We start from the raw sequence: 25418 nt of genomic DNA, 5'->3' as shown, positions 1-25418 counted from the left end.
ATAATCGACTATAACCTATTAAAGGTACCTACTGGAGTGGTTTGGCGTGAAAAGCGTAAACTTTATTTGTAGCTGGTTGAATTTTATTTGAGGCGGCATAAATGTTAATGAACTAGGAAGAGATCCCCATACTTCAAACCCTTATCTGCACCCGATGTTGTATAGGGCACTACACCATTAAACGCAGTGTTATTTTGATCGATAACGAAAGAAGAAAGGTAATCAGCCCTCCGCTTCAGATATCAGTCCGGGGATGATATTGAATAAATATTACATTTTACCGCCCCTGGGAATCGAACCCGGGACCTCCGGTACGGTAGCCGAGCGTGCTGACTATTTCACTACGCAGGCGGACAAAACCCCATACAGCTTATTTATAAAAAATCTTTTTTCTCAATTTAGCTGACCAGAACTATTTTCGTTTAAAAATTTAGCTGACCAGAACTACCTACCTACTTATAAGAAAACGTAGGAATTTCATATATATGCCTTATACTCGATTATCTACACCTAGTATAATGATTATTTTTTTAGAGAATGACGAATATATTAATTTCAAAATTCAATTAAAAAATGTGTTTTTTTCTTTTCATTAAAATTGATGTTTCTAATTCAAATAAATTTACAAATTAGCTACTAATTTCGAAAAAGTCCAGCAACTTTTATTTTAATAAAGTGAGGATCTAATCAAGAGACTAACCCACAAGTCTTTATTGATTTCCCAAAATGTACGGTATTATATATTGATGAGTTTTGATAAATTACTTCTGCATATTATGTTTGATACATTATTAAATAAATAGTTAAATAATAGGCTCAATGATTATATTTTGAATATTTTACTCGTTTCCTCAGATAACAATGTTTATTTGTAACCCATGACCCGAGATATATATTTATCAATCAATGTAACATACACAACTAGTTTTTGGAAACAGTCTTAAATGTACCATTCTCCTTACACAATATGTTCATCCGAAGGAAGTGTTTTGAAATTATATCCAAAAAGGAGGGATTCAGACCCCTCTCGAGATTAATAAATACAAGTAATGTATTGTGCGACTCAACAAGTAGCGCTGAATCTAAGAAAACATCACTGTACGAATTTCACATAAAAAATGGTGGTAAAATGGTGGATTTTGCAGGACACCTTCTGCCTGTACAATACTCTGACATGGGAGTAGCTGCTTCTCATCTTTACACCAGGAATGATGCTTCACTTTTTGACGTTTCGCACATGTTGCAAACCCTCATCAAAGGCAAAGATTGCCTCGCCTGGTTTGAAACCTTGTGTCCAGTGGATCTAAAAGGTATGGAAAATGGTTCCAGCGCCTTGACAGTTTTCCTAAATGAAAGTGGCGGAATCCTCGATGACCTTATTGTTACAAAAGTAGACGCGGAGAATTTGTATGTCGTATCGAATGCCGGGCGGATGGAACATGACAAGAATCACATGACAGAATATTTGGACATATTCAAAGCTAAAGGCAAAGATGTCCATGTGAGATTTTTAGATGTTTCGGAGCGAGCGCTGATTGCGATTCAAGGCCCTAAAGCGGTTGAATCATTCCAGAATTTGTGCACTAAAGATCTTTCCAACCTGTACTTCATGAATTCTCTCGAAATGAAAGTGGCAGGAATCGAAGGCTGCAGGGTTACACGTTGCGGATACACAGGAGAGGATGGCGTCGAAGTGTCTATCCCGGCTGAAAATGCAGCGCCAATTTGTGAGCTGTTATTAAAATCACCAAACATGAGACTTGCAGGGTTAGGTACAAGAGATTCACTAAGATTAGAAGCAGGATTATGCTTGTATGGCAACGATATTGACGATACAGTCACACCGATTGAAGCTAATCTCGCATGGCTGGTCGCAAAGAGGAGGAGAGTAGAGAGTGATTTTCTCGGGGCTGGAACTGTGATGAAGCAAATCCGGGATGGAGTCTCCAAGCGTCGGGTGGGTTTGAGGTTAGAAACGGGCCCCCCGGCTCGTCGAGGGGCTCAAATCTTGAATCCGTCCAACTCTGAAGTCATAGGAGTAGTAACCAGCGGTTGTCCTAGCCCTTCTCTGGGGGGAAATATCGCAATGGGATATGTCGAAGAGAGTTTCAAGAAATTAAACACAAAAATAGCAGTGAGCATTCGAAATGCCAACACTCAATGTCGTATCTCTAAAATGCCTTTTGTACCAGCCAAGTACTATGTGAAAAAGCAATAAAAACCATTGTTAAATAATTAATGTATATAATTAAATAAAAACTTATAACCTACAAAATCAAACATAGTTTATGTATCAAACACTCGATAATTAAAGTCCTTTGTCAGCTAAATTGTTGTTTTTTTCCATTTTGAGATTGAAGCATTTTTTCAGAATGTTTTGATTCCAATTTCATCAGCGTGGACTAAAAAAATAGAAGAATAAATTCATTATTTAATTCTTTTGTGCATAATGAATACGTTTAGTGAGTGATAGAAACCTTTTCATTTTTTTCGCTTAAACAATTTTCTAATCTTTCTTGCATTTTCCTTAATGAATTTTCATAACTAGATTTAATTCTCTTTAGTTCACTTTCCACGTGTTTATCTTTCTCTGTAATGTATTCCTAAAAACAAAAAATGAAGAGATTAATAATAATAAAAAAATGCAAAAGAAGTTCTCCATACTAATGATAATTGTTTATCAAATTTGTATATGGCGAGTCCTCAATTTACTATATTGAAAGCTGTCCCACCGCATGCCCAGATCTGATACAGAAGCATCTAGGCTTCCTGACAGATCTGCTCTTGCTAAGCAATTAAAAAAAAAACTAAGTTGCGAAATTTATTGAAAATGTGAAACAATATAAAATTGTATCCCGATTTTACTGTGAATTTACATTTAAAAGCTTTCAATATACCTGTCACTGCCAATCTAAATAAATACACTTTTGTAAATCTGTCACCAAATTTTCTAAAAGTACCCCGGTGTTTAGGCAGTGAAAGGGATTAATTTACGATTACTGTTATTTTATATCTACTAACATTTGTCAAATCCATTATGCCATCCATTTGCTACATGCTATCATCATTAGCCGTGATAATCAATGTTGCCAGAGGAGTTGTGTTAACCATTTCTGGGCGTTTTATATTGTCTATTACCAGCACTAAATGAGCAGCCTTTCAAAGTATGTTTGAAACGGTTTTCACTAAGTAGCAAGTAGTGCAACACTCTCCTCAATAATACTAACTCAATAATACTAACTAATAATACTAACCTTTAATAATACTAACTATGTACAATATATTTATCATATCTGGATTGACCCACCGCTTTACCCAAATCCTGAACCTTCTTGAAAATTATGTCCAATACCAGATATCAATAATCATTCAATTTATGTTTTTTAATGTTAAAAGATTGAAGCATAAATTTTTCAATATATATAAATGGTTTTAATGTAGATTTAAAAATCAGTACCTTATATTTAATAGCTGTCTTCTTTAATATTCTATATTTTTCTTTCAGCCTTTCAAAATCTCTAAGAGTTTCTACAAACTTATCTTTTAATTGTGTAGCTTCAACTATATTCTTCTTTTGATTTTTAATATTTTCTATATCGGTATTCAGGGTATTGATTCGTTGATGATATTTTTCCAAACTTCTTTTGTACTCCTCTTTTACCAATTCATTTCTGATATTCATACTTTCATATTCCTCTAATTTAGCAAAAACTTCTTGAAGTTTTGCTCTCTCGGTTACAATGACACCCTGTAGGGAAGCCACTTCTCTGGTTTTGAGTTTTAACACATCACCGAGTTGAGTGACATTGCTACTATATTGTTCTTCTAGTTCGGATAGCTTTTCCCTGAAGTGATTTTCTGCTTTTTTAATCTCCTTGGCAAAATGTTGGGCGACTTCTTCCCTAACTATTTCTTCCATTCTCACATTGACCTGAGGATTAAAACAGATGATGTTTATTAAACAGGTCACAAAACCTTTTAAAGATTATAATGCAAAACAAGATGGACCCCAAGAATTCTACAATGGAGACCTTGGGAGAACAAAAGAGGTGTCGGAAGACCCCAAAAGAGATGGTCCGACAACATAGTCGCTGTGGGGAGTAAAAACTGGCTGCAAGCAGCAACCAACCAGAGGAAATGAAGAGAAGGGAAAGGCCTATATCCAGCAGTGGAGATCAGAGGGCTCATTAAGAAGAAAAAGAATAATACAAAACAAATGAAATTGATTTTAGGTACCTGTTGAGTGATATTAGTTTTGCCGAGGTTGTTGATTGCGGTAGGGTTAGTAGTAATTATGATTTCATCCCTAACAACTGGCATTGGCGAAGTACTGTTGTCTCTTTTGTTCATTAGTTTGGCCTGCTGTGATTGTATGTACTGCTCAAACTGTTTCCCTTTCTCCTTCAGATCGGCAATTAGTTTATCTCTCTCGCTCTGTAATTCTGAAAGAAATCAAATTTTAAAATGAAAATGAAATTGGCTTTTATCATGACTTTACTGTTTATTAAAGATGATAAATAATTTATTGAATTTCTAAAAATAGATGAATATATTGAGATGGGAATATGCAAGTCTAGATCATATCACTTTATTTATTTATTTATTGGAAAACCAACAGAATATTTAACAAAAATAACATAATATAATAAAATTTTAAAAACAACATTCCAATTAGAGGTTTTCACTAAAGTAATCTAAAAATAAAAATAAACTGTCATGTACATAAAAGTATAACACTTGAATAATCCACTGAATTGAGTTTTATTTTTATTTACGACTAGTTTCAAAAACGACAATTGTTTTCATCTTCTGGTACAAATTAAATTGAGTTTTAATCTGTACCAGAAGATGAAAACAATTGTCGTTTTCGAAACTAGTCGTAAATAAAAATAAAACTCAATTCAGTGGATTATTCAAGTGTTTAATTTTTATTAAAATAATCATGTCATTCCACAAAGTTAATGCCGAATCAATAAATAATATAAAAGTATAACTACATAATAAACTTACATTACATGTTTTTATCAAATAATACTGATTTTCTTTTACAACTAGTCAAATAAACATCAACAATATTTCTCTTAAACATATTAAAAGAAACATTATTGATGTACATATAGCATTACATTGCACATATCGCAGGCTTGATTTATAAACAAGTTTATTTATGAGATTTTTGAAGTGAAACATTTTTAGGTGTGGTACGGCAACTTGGCCTCGATTAGACGAAAAAGTTATGAAACATAAAGAACATTTAGTACATAGTTTATTATGCAAAGAATTTACCTTGAAAATTAAATAAATAGTCTAACAACAGCATTTTTGACTTACCAACTTCTGTATTCAATTTTATGATCATTTTTTTAGATTCCTCTAGTTCAAGAAGTAGCTTATTCAACTGAAGAGTTTGCTCTTCGCACAACTCTCTGAGGCGTTTATTTTCTTCTTTAAACTGAAAAAAAGTAACATATATTGAGATTTCACTTTGAAAAAAAAACAATTAAAAATACCAGATACTAAAACATCTTCAGACGCTAATTCGCACCCCATGGTGCATAGGGAACTGGGTCAGGAGACACAATGTTATTTTCATCGATTCGGCAGTCACTTTGTGGTAATATCTATCCATTTCAATTTAATCATATAGACGCAGTGTTATCTTGATTGTTACATACATGAAGAGAAGGTTATCACTGCGCTTCAGGGACAAGTTCGTGCCTCCGTGGTGTAATGGTTAGCGTGTTTAGCTACCGTGCTTGGAGGTCCCGGGTTCGATTCCCAGAGAGGGGTGAAAATAAAACAATTAAGTGAATTTACTCTCTAATATTTATTTAAAAATTAAAGTTTTACTTGGTAAATATCACTATTTCTTAAAATCTATTGCGACACGTGTTTTGATGCGGTGAAGATACTTGAAAATGATGCGGAATGCATCGAAACATAAATCACAATACATTTTAAGACATAGTGGTATGTATTCACAAAGTAAAACATAAATTGAAAATGGAAACAATATTAATTTGATTGTTAATTACATGAAGTCTTGTGCTTGGGACATTAGTTCAAAATATCAGATAAAAATTTGTAAAATCACTCATATTTATTTTGACCTCCCGGAGAATTGGTAGCCAAGCGTGCTAACCACTATACTACAGAGGCGGATAAATACTAATAATAAAACAGATATTGGAATCGCGATATGTTGCCCATAAATATTGTAAAAATATTTACCTGATTTGTTATTTCTAAATGCTTTTCAGTAATGTTATTTTTTTCCTTTGATGTCATATTTGAAGCTTCCATAGATTGTTGATCTGAAAAAAAGGAAATTGATTTTAAATATGAAGAAGAACTATATAATCTAGACTGTTTATTTGATGTATCGTAGAACGGGGCTATTTGAACTTTGATGTGTTACTTGAGCCCAGTACATTTTTCTTATTTAGATCTGTATTTGGTCTACAATAATGAAAGTATCGACATGATTCATTGTTTCCCTGACAGGTGACACTAATACGTTCATTATTGTGGACCAAATACAGATTTAATATTTTTTTGTACTGGGCTCAAGTAACACATCAAAGTTCAAGTAGCCTCGTTCTACGGTAACCTAAATAAAATACATTCACGGAATAGCTTAAAATGAAATGTGTCATTACAATTTTTAAAATGGTCATCAAACTGCTTGACTTGTTGTTCCAATAAATTTTGCTCCAGTTCCGTAACTTTACATTTCTCTTTTTCCAAGAGAATTTTAAGTTCTTCGATAAGAGCACGCTCTTTCTTGAGATCTTCATAAATGTCTTGAGATTTCAAATCATTCAGATCCTTGTTTAATTTATCTTTCACCCCGCAAATCTGAGAAAAAAAAGTAGAAACATATTTTATAGAGTCAAAACAGTAATATGAAAGTATTGTAAACAAAAAAAAACTCAGTTTTCAATGTTTTGTATATGGAAAATTTTGATTAAATTTTTATGCTATTTAGCACATAAAAAAAGACATAAAAAAGCATTACAAAGATTTGCAAACAATCTAGGCATGCTATGAAATATCTGGTAAGTTTAAACAAATTTAGTTTTTAGTGATGGGTAAAATGGTGAATATTACAGTGTTTAAAGCAATCACATGAACAAGTTAAGACAGGTCATAATCAATGTAAATACATATCTAGACTTGGATCTTCCTGTATTTTTTTAAAGAGAAATATTTGTGTTTTTATCATTTACAGAATACTTCAATTTCATACAATTTCTGATAGTGAAATATAGGTATCAAAATGTGGTATAGTGGGTTCGAACCCAGAAACTCTGACTCAAGAGTCTGCGACACCAATGAATATCTAGTAATACACACAAATATCACAAATATTTTGCTGATAGAGTTATTGTATCATGTGTGCTACAATACTTTTATCCAATATTCCAGATTATACTGCACTGTTCATCATCAGAGCTGATGGCACATCCCTATTAGCAGATGCGTATCAAAATACCTAATACTAACCTCAACATACAAATTCTTGAATTCATCTATTTGTTTTTGAGCGTCTTTGAGTTGGTAGGAAAGTTTGTCTCTTTCTTTGACAATGTCCATGTGAGTTATTCTATCTAAGGATTTTTTGCGATTCATGTCAGAGTTTATTTCTTCATACTTTGCTTCCAAGCTAGAGTGCTTGGAGAGTAGCTAAAAACATAAATAAGCTATATGAGTAGTCCACTTACAAACCACGTTATGTTAAAAAATTCAGTTTTTTAGAAAATGGCTCCAATCGATAGAAAATAAAAGCAAAGTTGTATTTTATCTCATATATTTTCTTTTAACTCAATGATATATTAATATAAATTAATAATAAAATGTACTATCCTTCAGGTTTTCATTCAACTTCGTGGTTTTCAAAATACTTATCAGTAAAATATTATCCAATCAGACCTAAATTCATTCTTTTAAATATTGGTGCCTCATGATGACCGTCATAGGCTAGGTGCAGTGATCACTTTGCACATGTGTAATGTTCACCAATTCTACCCATAATCAACAACCACCAGGTTGTCAATCATGGGTAGAATTGGTGAATGTTACATGTGTGCAAAATGATCATTAACCGAGCCTATGATAGTTGTAAACCCTGTAAATGCCCAGACTTCCATATTCTTCTTCATCTATGTTGAGATGGCAATAATGTTGAAAATAACTCCTAAGCAAAGATAATCCACATTTGTGAAAAGTATTTGGACACACTAAAAATGTTGTAAAATATGTTGCTTATAACATTGACTATGACAAAAAAATTACAAAAAGTAAAAAAAAAAACTCATTCCCCATATACAGTTTTGTCTACAGAAACTCACTACCGGACAGGTTAAAAATATTGAAAAACAAGGCTTTTTTTCAGCACTCCAGTAATACGACAAACCATGAATACTGCCATTATTTTATGAATCAGTGCTAAGGATTAGGATATAAGCAAAAGATAGTAACGGCTAACTTACAGGTGATAATTCTGACATTCACTCCTCAGATACAGTTTTGTGTGCAGAAACTCACTACCGGACAGGTTAAAAATATTGAAAAACAAAGCTTTTTTTCAGAACTCCAGTAATACGACAAACCATGAATATCGCTCTTTATATTATCAATCAGTGCTAAGGATTAGATATAAGATAATGAAAATAACAGCTAACTTACAGATGATAGTTCAGACATTGTTTTGCTTAGTTCCGTTTCTAGTTCGGCACATTTCAATTTCAGGTCATCCAGGAGTTCCGGGTGGCAATCGGACTTGTGTTCTTCAAATTCCCTTTGTAAAGATTTCAGCTGAGTCGACTTCTTACGCTCCGCATCCTTTAAATTTTCAATCTCCCGTTTGAACCTTAATTCTGCGTCTTTGAAGGTTTCTATCAACTGATCCCTGTAGGAGGAATAAAAAGAAATGATTCAGGACTTTTATAGATATCTTAACAGAGACAGAGCAGTTTTCTGAGAAGGGAATATGACATTTACAGGGGGATGAAGCAAGTATATATTACAAACGATAAGAAACACACACGAGTTAAATTACTCATGCATGGAGTTGGCAAAAGAATGATGAAAATAAACTGAATGCACTTGAAATCGGATCCCTCAGACAAATAGCAGCAAAACAATGTATGATAGATGTTCAAATGGTGAAATAAGGAAGTAATGCAAAGCTGAGATAAGTATTATCGATAAAATTTTAAAAAGGTGAGGAAAGAACGGTAAAATAATTTTATGAGGCTAACGTAGTTGAAAAAAGGAGCAGAGGAAGATCGAGGAAAACTTGATTACTTAAAGCGGTCAGATCAGGAGTCGGAATAATCGGCGGGTATGTTTGGGAGATGTATGAACGTGAAATAGGCAAGGAAATATTTGTAAAGACAAAGTAGTGTATAGGGATTCTATTCTCTCTGCCTACCCCTGTGGGAAAGCGGCGTAGTTTTATTTTTTCAATTTCAAATTATAAGTTTGGTGAACCCTTCATTCTTTGATTGTTATTTTCCTCATTACAGACGACAGACTTACTTTTGTTGAAGTGTTTTATTTAATTTATCGATATGTTCCTTTTTGAGTTTTTGTGCGGCTACATTTTTAGACAACTCGTTACGGAGTAACGCTACTTTGTCAGCTTGGGAAGAAAAACCCCTGCCTGGAAATAAAACAATAAGTAAAATAAATAAACTTGATTTCTAATGATATTACAGTGGAATCTCTCATAACTAGCATAATTTGTTCAAGAATCATACAGTGGAATCTCTCATATTACAATGGAATCTCTCATAACTAGCATAATTTGTTCAAGAATCATACAGTGGAATCTCTCATATTACAGAGGAATCTCTCATAACTAGCATAATTTGTTCCAAAATCATACAGTGGAATCTCTGATATTACAGAGATATCTCTCATAACTACCATTTGTTCCAGAATCAAACAGTGGAATTTCTCATATTACAGTGGAATCTCTCATAACTAGCATAATTTGTTCCAAAATCATACAGTGGAATCTCTGATATTACAGAGGTATATCTCTCATAACTACCATTTGTTCCAGAATCAAACAGTGGAATTTCTCATATTACAGTGGAATCTCTCATAACTAGCATAATTTGTTCCAAAATCATACAGTGGAATCTCTGATATTACAGAGGTATCTCTCATAACTAGCATTTGTTCCAGAATCAAACAGTGGAATCTCTCATATTACAGTGGAATCTCTCATAACTAGCATAATTTGTTCCAGAATCATACTCGTTAAGTGAAACATTTTTGTTTTGACTGTCGCGGAAGTCCCGGCTCACAAGTGAATACATATCGTGAAAAAGGGACTTCCCTCTCTCTGTATTTTGTTTTGCGAAATGTCACTCGTTGAAGGAGCAACCTTTTCACATTTATTTTGCTTATTATGCGAATTACTCCTTATGAGAGGTCCCACTGTATTTTTCCTAGAGCAATAAATAATTTTGCCGGTTATTTACCAGTTTTGGAAGATCTGAGTTGAACAAACGAGTCGGATTCCTTTCCCTCTGATAGTTGTTCCAAAACGGCTTCTAATTCAGATTGTTCCTCTTGTAATCTGACATATTTAGTTCTATAATCTACCAGTTCTGTTGCCGTCGCCTCCAGCTTTCCCTGGAATTATATTTATATATTTATTTACACATTTCATGGAATTTTCCTGGAATTATATTTATATATTTATTTACACATTTCATCATACAGAATAATTTCAAATTACAATAAAACGCCTTCACTCAGTTTTCCCGTGACTAAGAGCACATTTTATGATTCTTACTTATATAACTAAATAAAATAAAATTGTTTATGACATGCAATCAAATACCCCTTTTGCCTAGCGGCCAAAATATTTAGAATTTTGTTAAGTAGATAGTGTTTTAGTATTTATCACTCTTGAAAAAGAAGCGGTCAGCTTCGAAACTGGTAGACATTATAATTAAGTTGTAATAAAATATTTATACTTATTTATTTTTTTACAAAAATGTTAATAATATTAGTATATAACCACTCACCGTTATATACTTATATTAATATTATTATATTTTAATATATTATTTTATGATAATATAATTAACATTTCTGTGAAAAAAAAAGTAAAAATGACTAACCACAAAGTAAATGCTTTAAATATTAATAATATTGAGAACAAAATATTTATAGTAATTTTAAAAGAAACTTGTATTTTAATTATAAAGTATATATGTTCATACTGACCGCCATGTCTTTAAACTGCATTCTAGCCGTGTTTCTTTCCACAATTAGCTGCGAGATTTTCTCCTTCAGTTCGGCGGATTCATTAGCCGCCAACCTGTTCTGGGCCTCCTCCAGCTCCATGGCCAACTTGTTGATTGTGGACCCTTTCTCAATGAGCAGCTCTTCTTTTGACCTCTCCAAGTCCCGATAGCGCGACTCCAATACCAGATTATCATTTTCCTATACAGAAAAATACCAATAAAATAAAATGGGAATTTGGATGAAAATCATTGTATTTCGATGTGACCATCAGAATTTGTTACCTTCTCTTGCAATTTGTTTCGAACCTTCATTAGATCCTTTTCTAATTGGTTTGTATCTTCTTTGTACCTAGAAACAGAAGAATAAACAAGTGTTTAAAAAAAAAAGTAAGAACATAACGTTACATATCGCTCACTCCTTTCAACAACGTCATATATCAAAAATCGTCTTTTTGGAATGCCCAGAAAATGTAATATATCTCAGCAAAACTGGCATATTTTGAACTTAATATTTACCCGCTACAGGGCAGAAAGTGTTGTTTTTGCATTTTATAGAAAATGTATTTAATTATACTAAATATTTTTCAAATGGGGAAAAAACATTCAGGTTTTACCTAAAAAGATCTGTTGCACAGTAAAAAGTTTAATAAGTAGCTTGAAATTTATTTTTTATACATTGTATTATATTTTTAAACTTTAAAAACGTTCTCCTGAAAAATCAAGTTTTTTGATATTTGACGTTGTTGAAAGGAGTGAGCAATATAACCTTATATGTACTGGAACCTGAATCACAGGACTGTTCACTTTGCCATCACGTAATTAACAATCAAGATAACACTGTATCGACACGACGCAATGCTCCATTTACCATTGAGTGCAGATGAGGGTTAGAAGAATAAAAATAAATAAAGTAAATTTAAGAAAAATATTTATTTACTTATAAAAATGCATTTTGCAAATGCAATCTTACATCCGAGTCGACCAAAGCGGAAGCAAGCTTACCTTTCTTGTTGGGCTTTGAACAGTGCATCGGTGGACTGAGTGGAGTCTTTATTCATCTTGGCAGCTTGCAGTCTCCGCTGCGTATCCATGAGGCTGGCCGTAGTGGCGGTAACTTCGGCATTGAGTTCCTCATTCCTGGCCGTCAGCATACCCAACTTGTTGTTCAGACTGGACACTTGGTGTTCCAGTTCGGTTATACGGTGTTTGCCGTTGGCTGGAAAAAAACACACAAAAGTAACAGATTTATGAGGACGATAATGCAATCATACATAATTCTAATTCCGACAAAAATTATGAATCAAGAAATTCAACTACCGTTAATGTGTAACATTTGAGATGCTTTTACCAGTTAAAATTAACATACCATAGAACGGGGCTACTTGAACTTTGATGTGTTACTTGAGCCCAGTACAAAAAAAAAATTTAGATCTGTATTTGGTCTACAATATTGAACGTATCGACATGATTCATTGTTTCCCTGACAGGGGACACTTATTGTCACAATTCACATTCATTATTGTAGACCAAATACAGATTTCATTTTTTTTTGTACTGGGCTCAAGTAACACATCAAAGTTCAAGTAGCCCCGTTCTACAGTAACACATTGGTTACAGATGAAGTTTGTTAAAGAAATGTAATTTGACGAAGGCAGTATAAGGTCGCATTGAAAGAATGATAACAGAAAAATCAATAAAAATAATATCAATTATATTTTTGTATTAAAGCGATACCTATCCGCTAAACAGCAAAGCAAACATGACAAGGAATTAGACGTTACGTGTTTTTTTATATATGAAGTTGAAAGTAATCGAAATGCACAAAAATGTTCATACTGCCGCAACATAAAGTTTCTGAAATACACAAAAATGTGCACACCGCCGCAACATAAGGTTTCTGAAATGCATAAATATGTGCACGCCGTAAGCAATGTGTTGAAAACATTTCAGTAATTGACTGCGAGACACGAGGAACTGGTCTACACGCTTCCAAATTTAGATCAGTATTAAAGACAATTTTCTTCTATTTTTGCCATATTACAAGGAAGAAGTCTTGAGAAGCTGGTAGTGACAGAGACATTAAAAAAAAATTGTTTTGTTTGCTCACCGACTAGTTCTTGCGATTGCTGCAGGGAGAGTTGAGCTCTCTCCCTCTCCGCTTCGGCTACGGCCAGTCTGGCATACAGTCCATCATGAGCTGCAGCTGCATCTCTCCGACAAGCTGCCAGTTCTTCGCTCAACCTCTGGACCTCCTGGACTCTCATCTATAAAACAATATCTCTTAAAAACCTACTTAACATGACACACAATAACATAACACTTTAAATTGGAGTGGAAGAATTGGTATTGTGTTGCAAAGCTAGTAATAGTGCATCTTCTCCTGATGTGTTTTCCGCGGTTTTCTTATCACAAGGGCACATGCAGAAAAGTTCCCATGAATGCATCCTTATCGTTGCACAAGTTAGTTTGACGTAACAAAAAATATTATGGTGAATGTGAAAGCATGCAACATAAGAAAGATTAAATCTCTCACCTGATACAAAACATGTAACTGGTCCTCATTTTGCCTCGGGTTTTCAGATACAAGATGGGAGTTGCTTTGAGCAAGAAGGTGTCGCAAAGCTATAAAAAGAATGGTTAAATTATATAATGAATAAATGGGATTTCTTATCCTGAAAAAAAAAATTTTTAATCATAGTCAGTTCTTGAGTCAAGTTACTATCTGTTCTAAAGAATCAAACTTCATGTTGAATGAAGAAAACATGTCAATTTTAGGAGTTTATTATAAATAATTCTTTTCAGATATTTACATCAATGACAAAAAAATATAATTTAAATAATAGAACAATATAAATAATAAAAAGTAAAAAAATGCTTATAAAAACAGACATTTGTATAAAGTTCGGAATTATTAACACACTAAGGCAGCTTGTGCACTACAAGGAATTTTACCGTCTGGCAGTCCGGTTTTGAAAAATAAAAGCCACTATGACGGTTTAGCGTGATCGAATTTACGCCCACCGTGATCACGCACCGATCAAGCACACCGATCCGAAGAAAGAAAGACAAATGCACAAGCCAGTCCAAGGCAATCATCCGTTTTATATGCTAACTGAAGTGCCGGACGGCAAAATTCCGTGTAGTGCACAAACGCACTAAGGAAGGGTGTTTTTATAATCGTGTACATATAGTTAAGACCTTAACAAAGAGATTGGTACATTTAATATATTATTAGATTAAAACCAATATTTTTAGCTTTTCCACTTTTTTTATTTGACCAGCGACCGGGTTTCGCCGTTACCGACATCATCAGACCAGTCTGATGATGTCGGTAACGGCGAAACCCGGTCGCTGGTCAAATAAATAAAAAAAATGGAAAAGCTAAAAATATTGGTTTTAATCTAATAATATATTAAAAATGCAATTCCATCACGAAGTGTCAGTGGATAATATAAATAGATTGGTACATAATGTTCATATAAAAACGTTAAATAATTACTTCTTTTCTGAATTTGAAATGATGCCAGTGCAGGAGGTAAAAATACCATTCCCATCCTTAAGTATCAATCGACCTAATGGGTAGAAATACCTTTCCCGTTCTTAGTGTGTTAACTCTATAAAGAACAGAGATGAACTTAGAGCAACGTGTCATTGCAGTGTAAGATACTGCATATTTCGTAAAAAAAAAAAAAAACAGTTACTATAGTTTTTCATGATTTCTACTACATTAAATTTTTTCTTGAAGTTGTCTAGTCCTAAAGCACATATTAATCAATATTCTCAAATCTTTGTAGACTTAAAATGAAAATTATTCAATTTAATCACAATGAGAGAAAAATCACTACATATTACAATATGAATTTTTCATATCACGGGAAAAAATATATTATATTATATATATTATGTTGTATATTATATTATCATATAGATTTTTCATATTTATTTGTTACATTCCGTCTGCCTCCATAGTGTAGTGGTTAGCGTGCTAGGCTACCATGCTGGAGGTCCCAGGTTCGATTACCAAGAGCGTCTAAATAATTACATATTAGTGAATCTTCAGTCCTAATATTTATTTAACATGACCCTGAACTGGTACCTGAAGCGGAAGGCTGATCACCTTTCCTTTGTGCATTTAAAGACCAAGATAACACTGCTTCTATAAGATGCAGTGCCCTATGCACCATTGGATGCGGACAAGGGTTAGAATAGAATAGGAGATATTTATAATTAAAATGTAACTTCATATATTTTTTTTAAATTCATCATAATTTTTTACATATTTAATTTTTAACATTTTTTTGCATAGACCAAGCCCCTCTTGTGTGTCTTGTCGTTGGAGTTCTTTTTTGATACATTTTTATTGTTTTTAACCATTTTAACCTAATATACACACAAAAAAGAGAGAAAAATTAAGAATATATACATTTTACAATTTTCATAAAATTAACTCTTGATCATTTACCCATTCCTTTATTTTGCCTTTGTTCCATATTTTATTTTGACCTCTAACATCCGTCGGCAACAAATAAGTTCACCTTATAGTGATTTTAAAACAAAGTTACATTTTAATTATAAAATGGAAAATCACAAAGTTAGTGCTTCAAATTAAATTATAGGAGAAATTTGTTACATTAAATGGCTGTAAAAATTCTTATTTTAAATTTAAAAAAATTGACAGCTTAAAAAATAATTATAATATAAGAAATAGATCTTACTGTCATATCCTCCCGTAATGGGGGCTTGATAGCAATGCTGATAGTGCTCTGTTAATATTTCATTCTGAAAGTGCTCTTGACCGGTATGAGGTGACGAGTAAACTGGTGAATTGGTCACCGGTATTCTGTTCCCTTCTCCGCACCCGTTGTGACCACGCAGAGTGTTCTGGGAAGATCGGTGACCTCCCAAGTTCATCTGGTGCATGCCTCCATTGCCGACATCAGCATTCTCTCCACTGTGATTGGTGATGACTCGTTGTTCGCTGGTCTTGTAATTTTTAGCGATCTCCGATTGCATGAGCTCGGCTTGTAAATTTAGCGGTGCATTATTTTCAAAACCTGGAATCGAAAGGGGTTGAAACAAGAAATTAAAACAATCTTCCCTTTTCCTCCAGCTTTGTAGCCCCTATATTAACCGCTGAAGTGTCTGCCTAGGTAGGGTAATGGTCGGCAAGCTCGGCTACTGTACTGGAGGTCCTGGGTTCGATTCCCAAGGGGGGAGTATAATATTTTTTGACTCTAATATTTATTCAATATAACCCTGGACTGGAACCAGTAGCGGAGGGATAATCACCTTTCCTTCATATGTTAACGATCAAGATAACACTGCATTTATATGATGCAGTGCCCTATGCACCATCAGGTGTGGATAAAGGTTATGAGAGTGATGAGGGGAGGGTGTTTTTGTGGTTTTTGACATCACAGCGTATTTACAACGTATTTATTATTATCATAAGATACATTGTAAATGATTTTTTTTATAATTTAAAAAAAGAAAGAAAACCTTTTTCTTTTTTTTGTAGTTTTACCTACATGTGTGCTTTAAGATTGTTATTAAATTTTAAAATCTGAGGTTTATTATTTACCCTAATTTCACAATGTCCACTAATTTAATCACTCACCACCTTTATTGGTAATACTGATCATGATATAAAAAATGCAGCTAAAAGATTATACAATAATCTAATTTTGGGATCAATATATTTTTACAATATATTGATCCCAAAACGACGGATTAAAAAAGGATAATGATAATAATAAATCCCTTACTGCACCCCAATGGTGCATAGGGCACTGCTTTATATAAACGCAGTGTTATCTCGATTGATTACACATGAAGGAAATGTGATCAGCCCTCCACTTCAGGTACCAGTCCAGTGTAATATTGAATAAATATTAGAGTAAAAAAATCACTTATATTATTAAACCCCCCTGGGAATCGAACCCGGGACCTCCAGAACGGTAGGCGAGCATGCTGACCATTACACTACGGAGGCGGACGAAAGGATAATGGATGTTTTATGACATCCACGTTTTAGGAGACACATTTACTAATAAATCTTTTTCATTGAAACTCTTAAATAAAAATATAATACTTCTATCAGATTTTCAGTATTGTAGAGAAGATTTTGCTTTACCGGTTTGAACTTTTTACTTTTTAAGTGCTTTAATATACATTTAGGATTGAACTGAAATTAGCCAATTCAATTATACGTATCTGGGAAAAGTTTATCTTTAGCAACCAATAAAGCTAACTATTGCCAACCTAAGAAAACTGACACCATTTAAAATGCTTTGCTGTTTACCCCTCAAAAAATTGAATATCTGTTGTGAGTTTGAAGGGAAAATTTAAAACAAAAGACAGAGCATATCATGATGCATTCCTGCTTATACTGGACGATCCTATGCACTTAAATATAAAAAAAAGTGCTGTTGTTTCTAGCCACTGAGTTTATTATATTATTTTCATTAATATTTTTGATGAAGAATTTGCAAATATACACCATATTCAATAATTAAACGAGAACCATTGTTTCATTAATTAATTATATGAGCACTTTAAATTAATAATAATAATAAAACCCTTATCCGCACCCCAATGGTGCATAGGGCACTGCGTCATATAAACGCAGTGTAATCTTGATCGTTTACACATGAAGGAAAGGTGATCAGCCCTCCGCTTCAGGTACTAGTCCAGGGTAATATGGAATTAATATAACAGTGAAAAAATCACTTATATTTATTTCAACCCCCTTGGGAATCGAACCCGGGACCTATAGAACGGTAGCAGAGCGTGCTGACCATTACACTACGGAGGCGCACTTTAAATTAATTGGGTAAAACATCTTATCCCAATTGAGGAAATTAAAATGTATTTTAAAAAAAGTATGTAAACTTATGTAATCATATAATATTAAAACTTAAGTGTGTAAATTAAAATATAATAATATTTAAACGTAGTTCAATACATTTACATTATTGGAGTTATTGGATAACAAAAAGCATTTTTTTTTTGTAAAAGATTATTAAATATTATACCTTTCTTCGGTAACATACTGTTTCTGGATGACCGTGCCAGAGAAGCGTTGTTCATGGATATAAAATTGGAGCTGTCATTGACTGATTCATCATCGTCATCAATAAAATCATCAAAACAATTCTTGAGGTCATTTTGGAGCTGAAATGTTTTATCGTGAAATTAATGACATATAGCAAGGCAAGATAACTAGATCCGAAACAGAATATGTGAATCATAAATGTGTTGAAAACTGCCAACAATAAAACATGGATTAAAAACCTATTTTTACAAATTAACATTTTTTTAACAATTTAATATTACGGAAAGAGCAAAAATACCTCCTCATTGCGCCTTTTCTGATCTTCAATAGCTTCTTCCTCTTCCAGACGCTGGCCGCTTGTATTTAAATGTATACTACCGGCACCATTGAATAAACTCATTCCTGGACCCTCCATGTTTTTAATTTAATATTACAGCGGATACCATGACACTTTCTAACCACACAAAACCATATAATTTTAATTTACAATGCACTTCGAAACCGGTTTTGTTATGCAGTCACGATTGGTTAAATTATGAAATATATATATTACGAACTGTCACAAAGCATTTCGCAAATATGAGCGGCAACCGACAACGTAAACAAAAATTTGACCTTGGTTGGTATTTTCTATGATATCTCTATTTGCTGCCTTTTCTATGAATTAATGATGCCATATAAAAAAATATTTTTATTTTTATTTTTATGTAAATTTTTTCATGATTAATTTGGTATTATTCAATAATTTAACTGTAAATTTCAGATATTGGATACCAAGAGTGATTTTTATTTCATGATTTGAGAACGAATAACCAATTACCAAAATACCATTTAAAAATACATATTTCGTTGTTGCAACACTTGAAGGGCACATGTCAGAAACGAAACGTCAAATGTCAAAGCCAATCAAATTTTTATCGCGCAGCCGTAAGTAGCTGTGTGATCGAAGCTCTTATCTTTTTATTTATGAAAAATGATGGTCAAATGAGATAAATTAGGAAATGTTATTTAGTGTTGCATAATAATATTAAAGTATTATTATAAATTTTTATTTAACAGTGAATCGCTTGCTTTTTTAATATTTTTGTTTGATATTTTTTATTTACAATGCTGTATAAAAAAATAACTCACGTTATTTTCGATATGGATGGTCTCATCATCGGTGAGTTATTTGAAATAAAGTATTTATTTGTCCTTCGTATTTTTAATGAGAAATTTATATGACTTCGTAGTGTTTTATCATTTGTTTTTAGAAACAAAATTTCAGCATTTTCATAATCCATATTCCAAGGTAGTATGAGATTTCGTAACAGGAAATTAGATTTTTGATGGGTATTGATTTTCGCGGAGTTGCATGTCAAAGGCCATTAAAATATTCAAAGTTTTACGACTGAACTTCTTAATAGTCATGTCAGATGTGATTTCTGCGACTCGGGGGTATACCCCTTAAGTCCACATTTTGACATTAATATTTTTCTTTGTTAAGCACCAGTAAATTTATTTTTTCATATTATAATGCTTAGTCATGCTGTAATTAACAGTTATTATTATCATTATAATTAAATGCAACTGTCAACTAAACTTTTTAATCAGAATTTAAAAATATAAGAAATTTTACATTTGTTAATTTACATAATTGTAATGTTATCTTTTAATATGTTTAATTTTTCTGATTTTTATAAATTAATTTTTGAAAGAAAAACTAAGAAAAAAATCAGATTTTTGTCTTAAATAAAAGATTAATAAGTTTCATTTTATCATTAAAAGTATGCTTTGAAATATATTTTTTTAAACGTCTATCCGCACTTAATGACGCATAGGGCACTTGCGTTAACTTCTCAACTACATGAAGATATGTAGTTGAGAAGATATGTACATGATATATCAGTTGCGCCCTTCCGATTGCCAGATCTAGGAGTAAAATATACTTTAAAGGACACAGATGCAAATTGGATAGCTGAATTTTATCAATCAATTTTATTTTCAAGATTCGGAGACGCTGTACACTGTAGCATATCAAAATGTAGTCGGAACATTTGGAAAAGATTATACCTGGGACCTGAAAGTTCAACTAATGGGAAAACAAAGTCGAGAGTGTGCGGATGTTGTAATAAAGGCCTTAGATCTGCCAATGACTATCGATGAGTTCATTTACGAAACTCACAAACATTTTGAAGATCTTTTTCCCACCGTTGCTTTGATGCCAGGTATGTTCATTTTTGATAAAAATGTACCTTTTTTAAAATTCCATTAATATTGAAGCAAGCAGTTATTTCTAAACAAGTTATATTTTATATAATTTATATTTGAAGCACTAACTTTGTGATTTTCCATTTTATAATCAATTAAAATGTAACTTTGTTTTAAAATTGTGATTTTAAAACAAAGTTACATTTTAATTAAGTTATATTTTATTAACTTCAGTTGGAGAACAAATATCTAAATTTTAGATACGAAAACTATCTACGTAATCTGTAATGAGAATTGACATAAAACCGTGGTCACCCTGTGACATCTCTCGAACTACCTTTACTATTTTAATACTGTTCATTAGTATCCATGTATTTTTGTTTGCATTTTGAAGTAAAAATTTCTTCTTTTATAATTTATTATCATATGCCCTTGTATTTTAATTTTTGTATTTAATTTTTATTTTATTGTATTTTACAGTATACTCTCGATTGAGCCATAAAGTGGTTTAAAATAATACTTTTATAATTGCGTTATTTCACAGGGATATTAAAAAAATTCCAAAGGCACATGTTTTTGTTGTTATTCATAAATGCACAAATCAGTATTACATAATTCCAAAGGAAGATTCTGCAGTTCATTATGATCAATATCTTACCTTCTTCCCCTATCGTCATTATTCTAAGTGCAGAAAAACCTAAATTATTACTGTTAAAACTGTCACATAGAATTGTATAGCTACATAAGGACCGTAGTCGATTTGATCTTCACATTCGTTTGATAATGCCCTAACAAGGCGAAACAATTGTCACAATATAATTTTTTATGTGTTTTTTGTTAATAAAATACAACTTAGTAGACTCAAAAAATCTGTGTTTGATTTAAAATTAATACATAAATATGTTAATTGCCACCTAATACTGTGTGAATGTCACCATAAAATTACTGTTATTTGTCATACTTTGATTTTTTATTTGTATAGAACATTTTATTTATATTAAATTGAATATTTAAATCGTAGTGATAGGAAATAAATGCCAAAATGAAATTCTGAAATAAGTTTTTGATCATGTGGATATGCGTGGCAACCATTTTTATGGGGCCGGTTTTTCATGGCGGTTATTCGTAGATGGTACCAATCATATAGGTATCTCAACTTGAGATAAAACATCTATATTTTTTTATATGAAAGAAGATGGAAGTCTGACTGGCATTTCATCTCAAATTAAGACACCTTTAATATTAATATGTCATCTATAGGGTGAATAATCCAGTACCTGGTATAGTAAATTGTTGAAAGCAAACATGTTAAAAGACATTCGTTCCAAGAGAAATATGTTGCATTTATATAATAAATATAATGTACATACTTTTAATGATGATGTGTTTCAGGTGCTAAACGTCTTATTCAGCATTTGACGGACCATAATATTCCAATTGCATTGGCGACAAGTTCCAGTAAGGAAAATGCAGACCTAAAGACTGTAAACCATCAGGACTTGTTTAACTTGTTTTCCCATAAAATATTTGGTACATCCGATCCTGAAGTTGAAAAGGGAAAACCAGAACCTGATATATTTTTAGTTTGCGCATCCAAATTCCCGGATAAACCTGAACCTAACAAAGTATGTTGATTTTAGTTTTTGTTATTAAAATATTTTTACCGCATTTTATAAACAGATATGTAATTTTTTGTTGTTGTTCCATTACTGATTTATGTAGAAAGATTACATGTAGCCATCAGATACTTCTTTATAACTAATTTCTCTATAGTTAACTCATTTGTATAATTTTTTAAGCGACAATTTTATTTCTTAACACATTGTTCATCATTCTAATAAGGGTCGTATACTAATCACAAGTAACCGCAAACCCAATTCTGATCTGTAGGATGTTTCGTGCTCTACCAATATTAAGCAAATAGAATGCTCATAAGCGTCTCTCGCTCTCTACCAAAAGTATGTAAAAGACGCTTTAAGCGTTTCCTGCAAATAATGTGATAAGTGTGCTTAATGTCACTTTTTAAGATTTTCAACTATTTTTACAGTGTCTAGTGTTTGAAGATTCGCCAAATGGTGTCACAGCGGGCATCGCGGCTGGAATGCAAGTGGTCATGGTCCCGGATAAACAATTGGATGAAGCCTTAACTAAAGAAGCGACACTCGTACTTCAGTCCCTTGAAGACTTCAAACCAGAATTATTTGGTCTGCCACCATTTTAATGTAAAATATTGCTATGGATGCATTGCCAAAAAAAATGTACCTATAAACTTACCTTTACACAATGTGAGTTCTTAGCTTACTTGTAGGTTCCTTTTTTATTTACGCAAACTTATTTAAAATAAGTTTAGGTGTATTTTTTTGCTTTGTGCATACATATTTTTTAATTGCACATAACATTTATTGCATTTATAATATTTAAGCATCACATTAAAAAAAATAATACAGTTGAAGAATAATGAAATCTGTTGTTTTAAAATAATTTTGTGAATAAATTTTTTATGAAATCTTGTCAAACGCACACTATTAGGTATTCATTCTTATGTGATATTGCAATTGTTGTGGCAAATGGTGTGTCAATATTTTCAGTAAAAACGTAGCTATGTTATTTAAAATACGTAATGTGTGTAGTGTAAGTAGATAGGAGATGGGTAAGTTCTGGTAATTGAGAATATCCGCATATAGATTCAGTCATTAAGATTGGACCAATTGAATGATGGATCTTTTCACTGTCATTCGTTCATCAATTCCTTTGCTCAGATCAGTATCGTCAGCCGAAAAAGGTCAGCAGAAAACCTTGATTTTTCCTCCAAAAGTTCTTGGCGACTCAGGGCTTCTAGGTGTTTTTATTGACTAGCAAGCCGTGACTGAATCAACAAAAGAACTTCTTCATTTGTGAAAGAGATTCACTCGAAACTGGGATCTGCATCTTTCGGTTTGTGCATCCAGTCATTCACACATGATCCATATCGATCGTAAATATGGTATAATTTTAAACCATTCTGGGTATCTCTTTCTGGTACATAAATATTCATCATTTATGAAATTTGGGCTATTTGAAGAAGAAAAAAACACAATTTTTAATCAGTACTAATTTATATAACATACTTTAAAAAATAACATGGATAATTAATCACACATTTAGAAAATGAAGACTTAATTAGGATATTAAGATTCTCATCTTCATAAAGTCTCTTTTATAATACAGTGGAATCTCTATATTAGATTTGATATTGACACTTCGATGCCAAAAAATATTATATGGTATTTTAAATATTTGTCACTTCTGTTCACTATATGGTCGCAAAATTACCTTGTTAACTCCAGAGTGCAATTTATCCATAGCAAAATGAAAACCATCACTTGATGTTAATTTGATGGATGGTATAATTGTGTCTCTCCTTCTAAAAAATACTTTTTTTCCCCCTTCCCACTTCTACTGTAAACTATATTTATTTGTCCTATTTATTGATACATGTACCATCTTTTGCGACAGAAAATGGATTAATGTCTAATATAGAGGTTTCAGTTTATTGAATTTAGATTTTAGAACATGTATTACCCGTATGGCTCTATTCACAAGTAATTAAATAGAATTAAATAACATAGAAGTACTAGTTTATTGTCTGTGGTGCATAATATCAACTTGTATTCAAAATAATTCATCACTTACTGTAGATTTGGAAAAATAGTATCCCAATTAGAATGTAAAACTTTTTTTGTTTTTGTGAAATCATAATGATATTTTTAATTTGTAGCAGATACCTATTTCACTTTAAATAAACAGAAACAAGCAATAGAAACTTTGGATCACACTAACCCAACATTTGGAAGCTTTATTACATTTCACATTTGAATAAAAAATAGTTATTTTATACTTGAAATTACTTCATTATTTACAATTAAAAATAATTGATTATGAGCTTGAGTCAGCAGCAAAGAGAAATACTTTATTTTCTACACAAAAAATATAATCAGAATGTATTAAATTAAATGGACATAAATATTTGTTAGTATAAGATACTGTGATTGTAATCCTTTTATTGTGATGTAAATATTTAGTACCTGGTGCTTATGACATCCATTGAATTATTAAATAAAGGAATGGATTATCAGTACGTTAAAAATAAATACCTATGGATTTATGTAGTTAGTATAACATTCTTTTAAGATCTTAGAATTTATATTAAAATGGACAGGTTGATTGATTTCACGCATTATTATTTTAAAAAAATGTATGTACTTTATCATCTGGCACCTTTATTTGTTGTATTAAACCAAAATTTGATCTGGACGTGATTTTGTTTAAATACAAATATCTTCTCTAAATAAAAATTGCATCCCATGTGAATGCCATGACCGAGTTGGATAATATTTAGAGGGATAATAATATCTCCACGGCCACAAAAACTCGACTACTTAGGCTACTAATTTTCCCTTTATTCCTGTACGGTGGAGAATTATGGATTATAAAAGCCCGTGAAAGGCAAATAATCAATGCCTTCAAGATTTAGTGTTGGAGATGTATGCTCCAAATTTCCTGGACTGCAAGAGAGACAAACATTTCCATTTCAGAAGAGCTAAATATTGATGACAGACTTTCATCCGTCTGTTTAAGACGAGTCCTTCAGTTTTTCGGACACATCGTTAGAAGAAACGATGTAAGCCTTGAAAAGTTAGTGGTAATGGGAAGGGTAGAAGGTAGTAGTAGAAGAGGAAGGCCCACTACTAGTTGGAAAGACCAAATCAAGGCTGCCACAAGTTCATCAGTGCTTTGAGCAATGCCGATGGCAGTGTGTCTTGAGAAGTGGAGGACAACTACACAAAATGTTTTGAGAGAGGTGGGTCATGACCCTAAGCAATGAAGACAGAGAAGAGTAGAAGAATATAATGGGTTATTGCTGA

General features: G+C 32.4%; 3 protein-coding genes across 3 annotated transcripts; 2 read left to right on the top strand and 1 right to left on the bottom strand.

Moving 5' to 3' along the window:
* The first annotated feature begins 896 nt into the window (after positions 1-896).
* On the top strand, positions 897-2324 carry LOC148311831 (aminomethyltransferase, mitochondrial). The gene has a single exon (XM_088278049.1). It carries the CDS (start codon positions 968-970, stop codon positions 2216-2218), a length of 1251 nt encoding a protein of 416 aa, XP_088134175.1. The 5' UTR covers positions 897-967; the 3' UTR covers positions 2219-2324.
* On the bottom strand, positions 2239-18942 carry LOC148311830 (uncharacterized). Its single transcript, XM_088278048.1, has 19 exons — positions 18623-18942; positions 18305-18443; positions 15986-16324; positions 13804-13892; positions 13378-13534; positions 12273-12486; positions 11553-11619; positions 11251-11469; positions 10497-10650; positions 9544-9667; positions 8689-8911; positions 7507-7686; positions 6660-6858; positions 6232-6314; positions 5332-5452; positions 4237-4442; positions 3458-3931; positions 2478-2603; positions 2239-2402 (listed from the first exon to the last, which is right to left on the bottom strand). The coding sequence occupies exons 1-19, from the start codon at positions 18737-18739 to the stop codon at positions 2322-2324; spliced, it is 3312 nt and encodes a 1103-aa protein (XP_088134174.1). The 5' UTR covers positions 18740-18942; the 3' UTR covers positions 2239-2321.
* Positions 18943-19181: 239 nt separating this feature from the next.
* On the top strand, positions 19182-25388 carry LOC148311829 (pseudouridine-5'-phosphatase-like). Its single transcript, XM_088278047.1, has 4 exons — positions 19182-19486; positions 20313-20531; positions 21907-22139; positions 22562-25388. Exons 1-4 carry the CDS (start codon positions 19432-19434, stop codon positions 22733-22735), a joined length of 681 nt encoding a protein of 226 aa, XP_088134173.1. The 5' UTR covers positions 19182-19431; the 3' UTR covers positions 22736-25388.
* Positions 25389-25418: the final 30 nt, after the last annotated feature.

Source organism: Brachycentrus maculatus, unplaced genomic scaffold (assembly GCF_059751285.1).
Source record: "Brachycentrus maculatus isolate JH-2025_06_01 unplaced genomic scaffold, ASM5975128v1 h1tg000055l, whole genome shotgun sequence".
Lineage (NCBI taxonomy): Eukaryota > Metazoa > Arthropoda > Insecta > Trichoptera > Brachycentridae > Brachycentrus > Brachycentrus maculatus.
The sequence above is the reverse complement of the archived record's forward strand: the minus strand, read 5'-3'. Positions and strand labels throughout refer to the sequence as shown.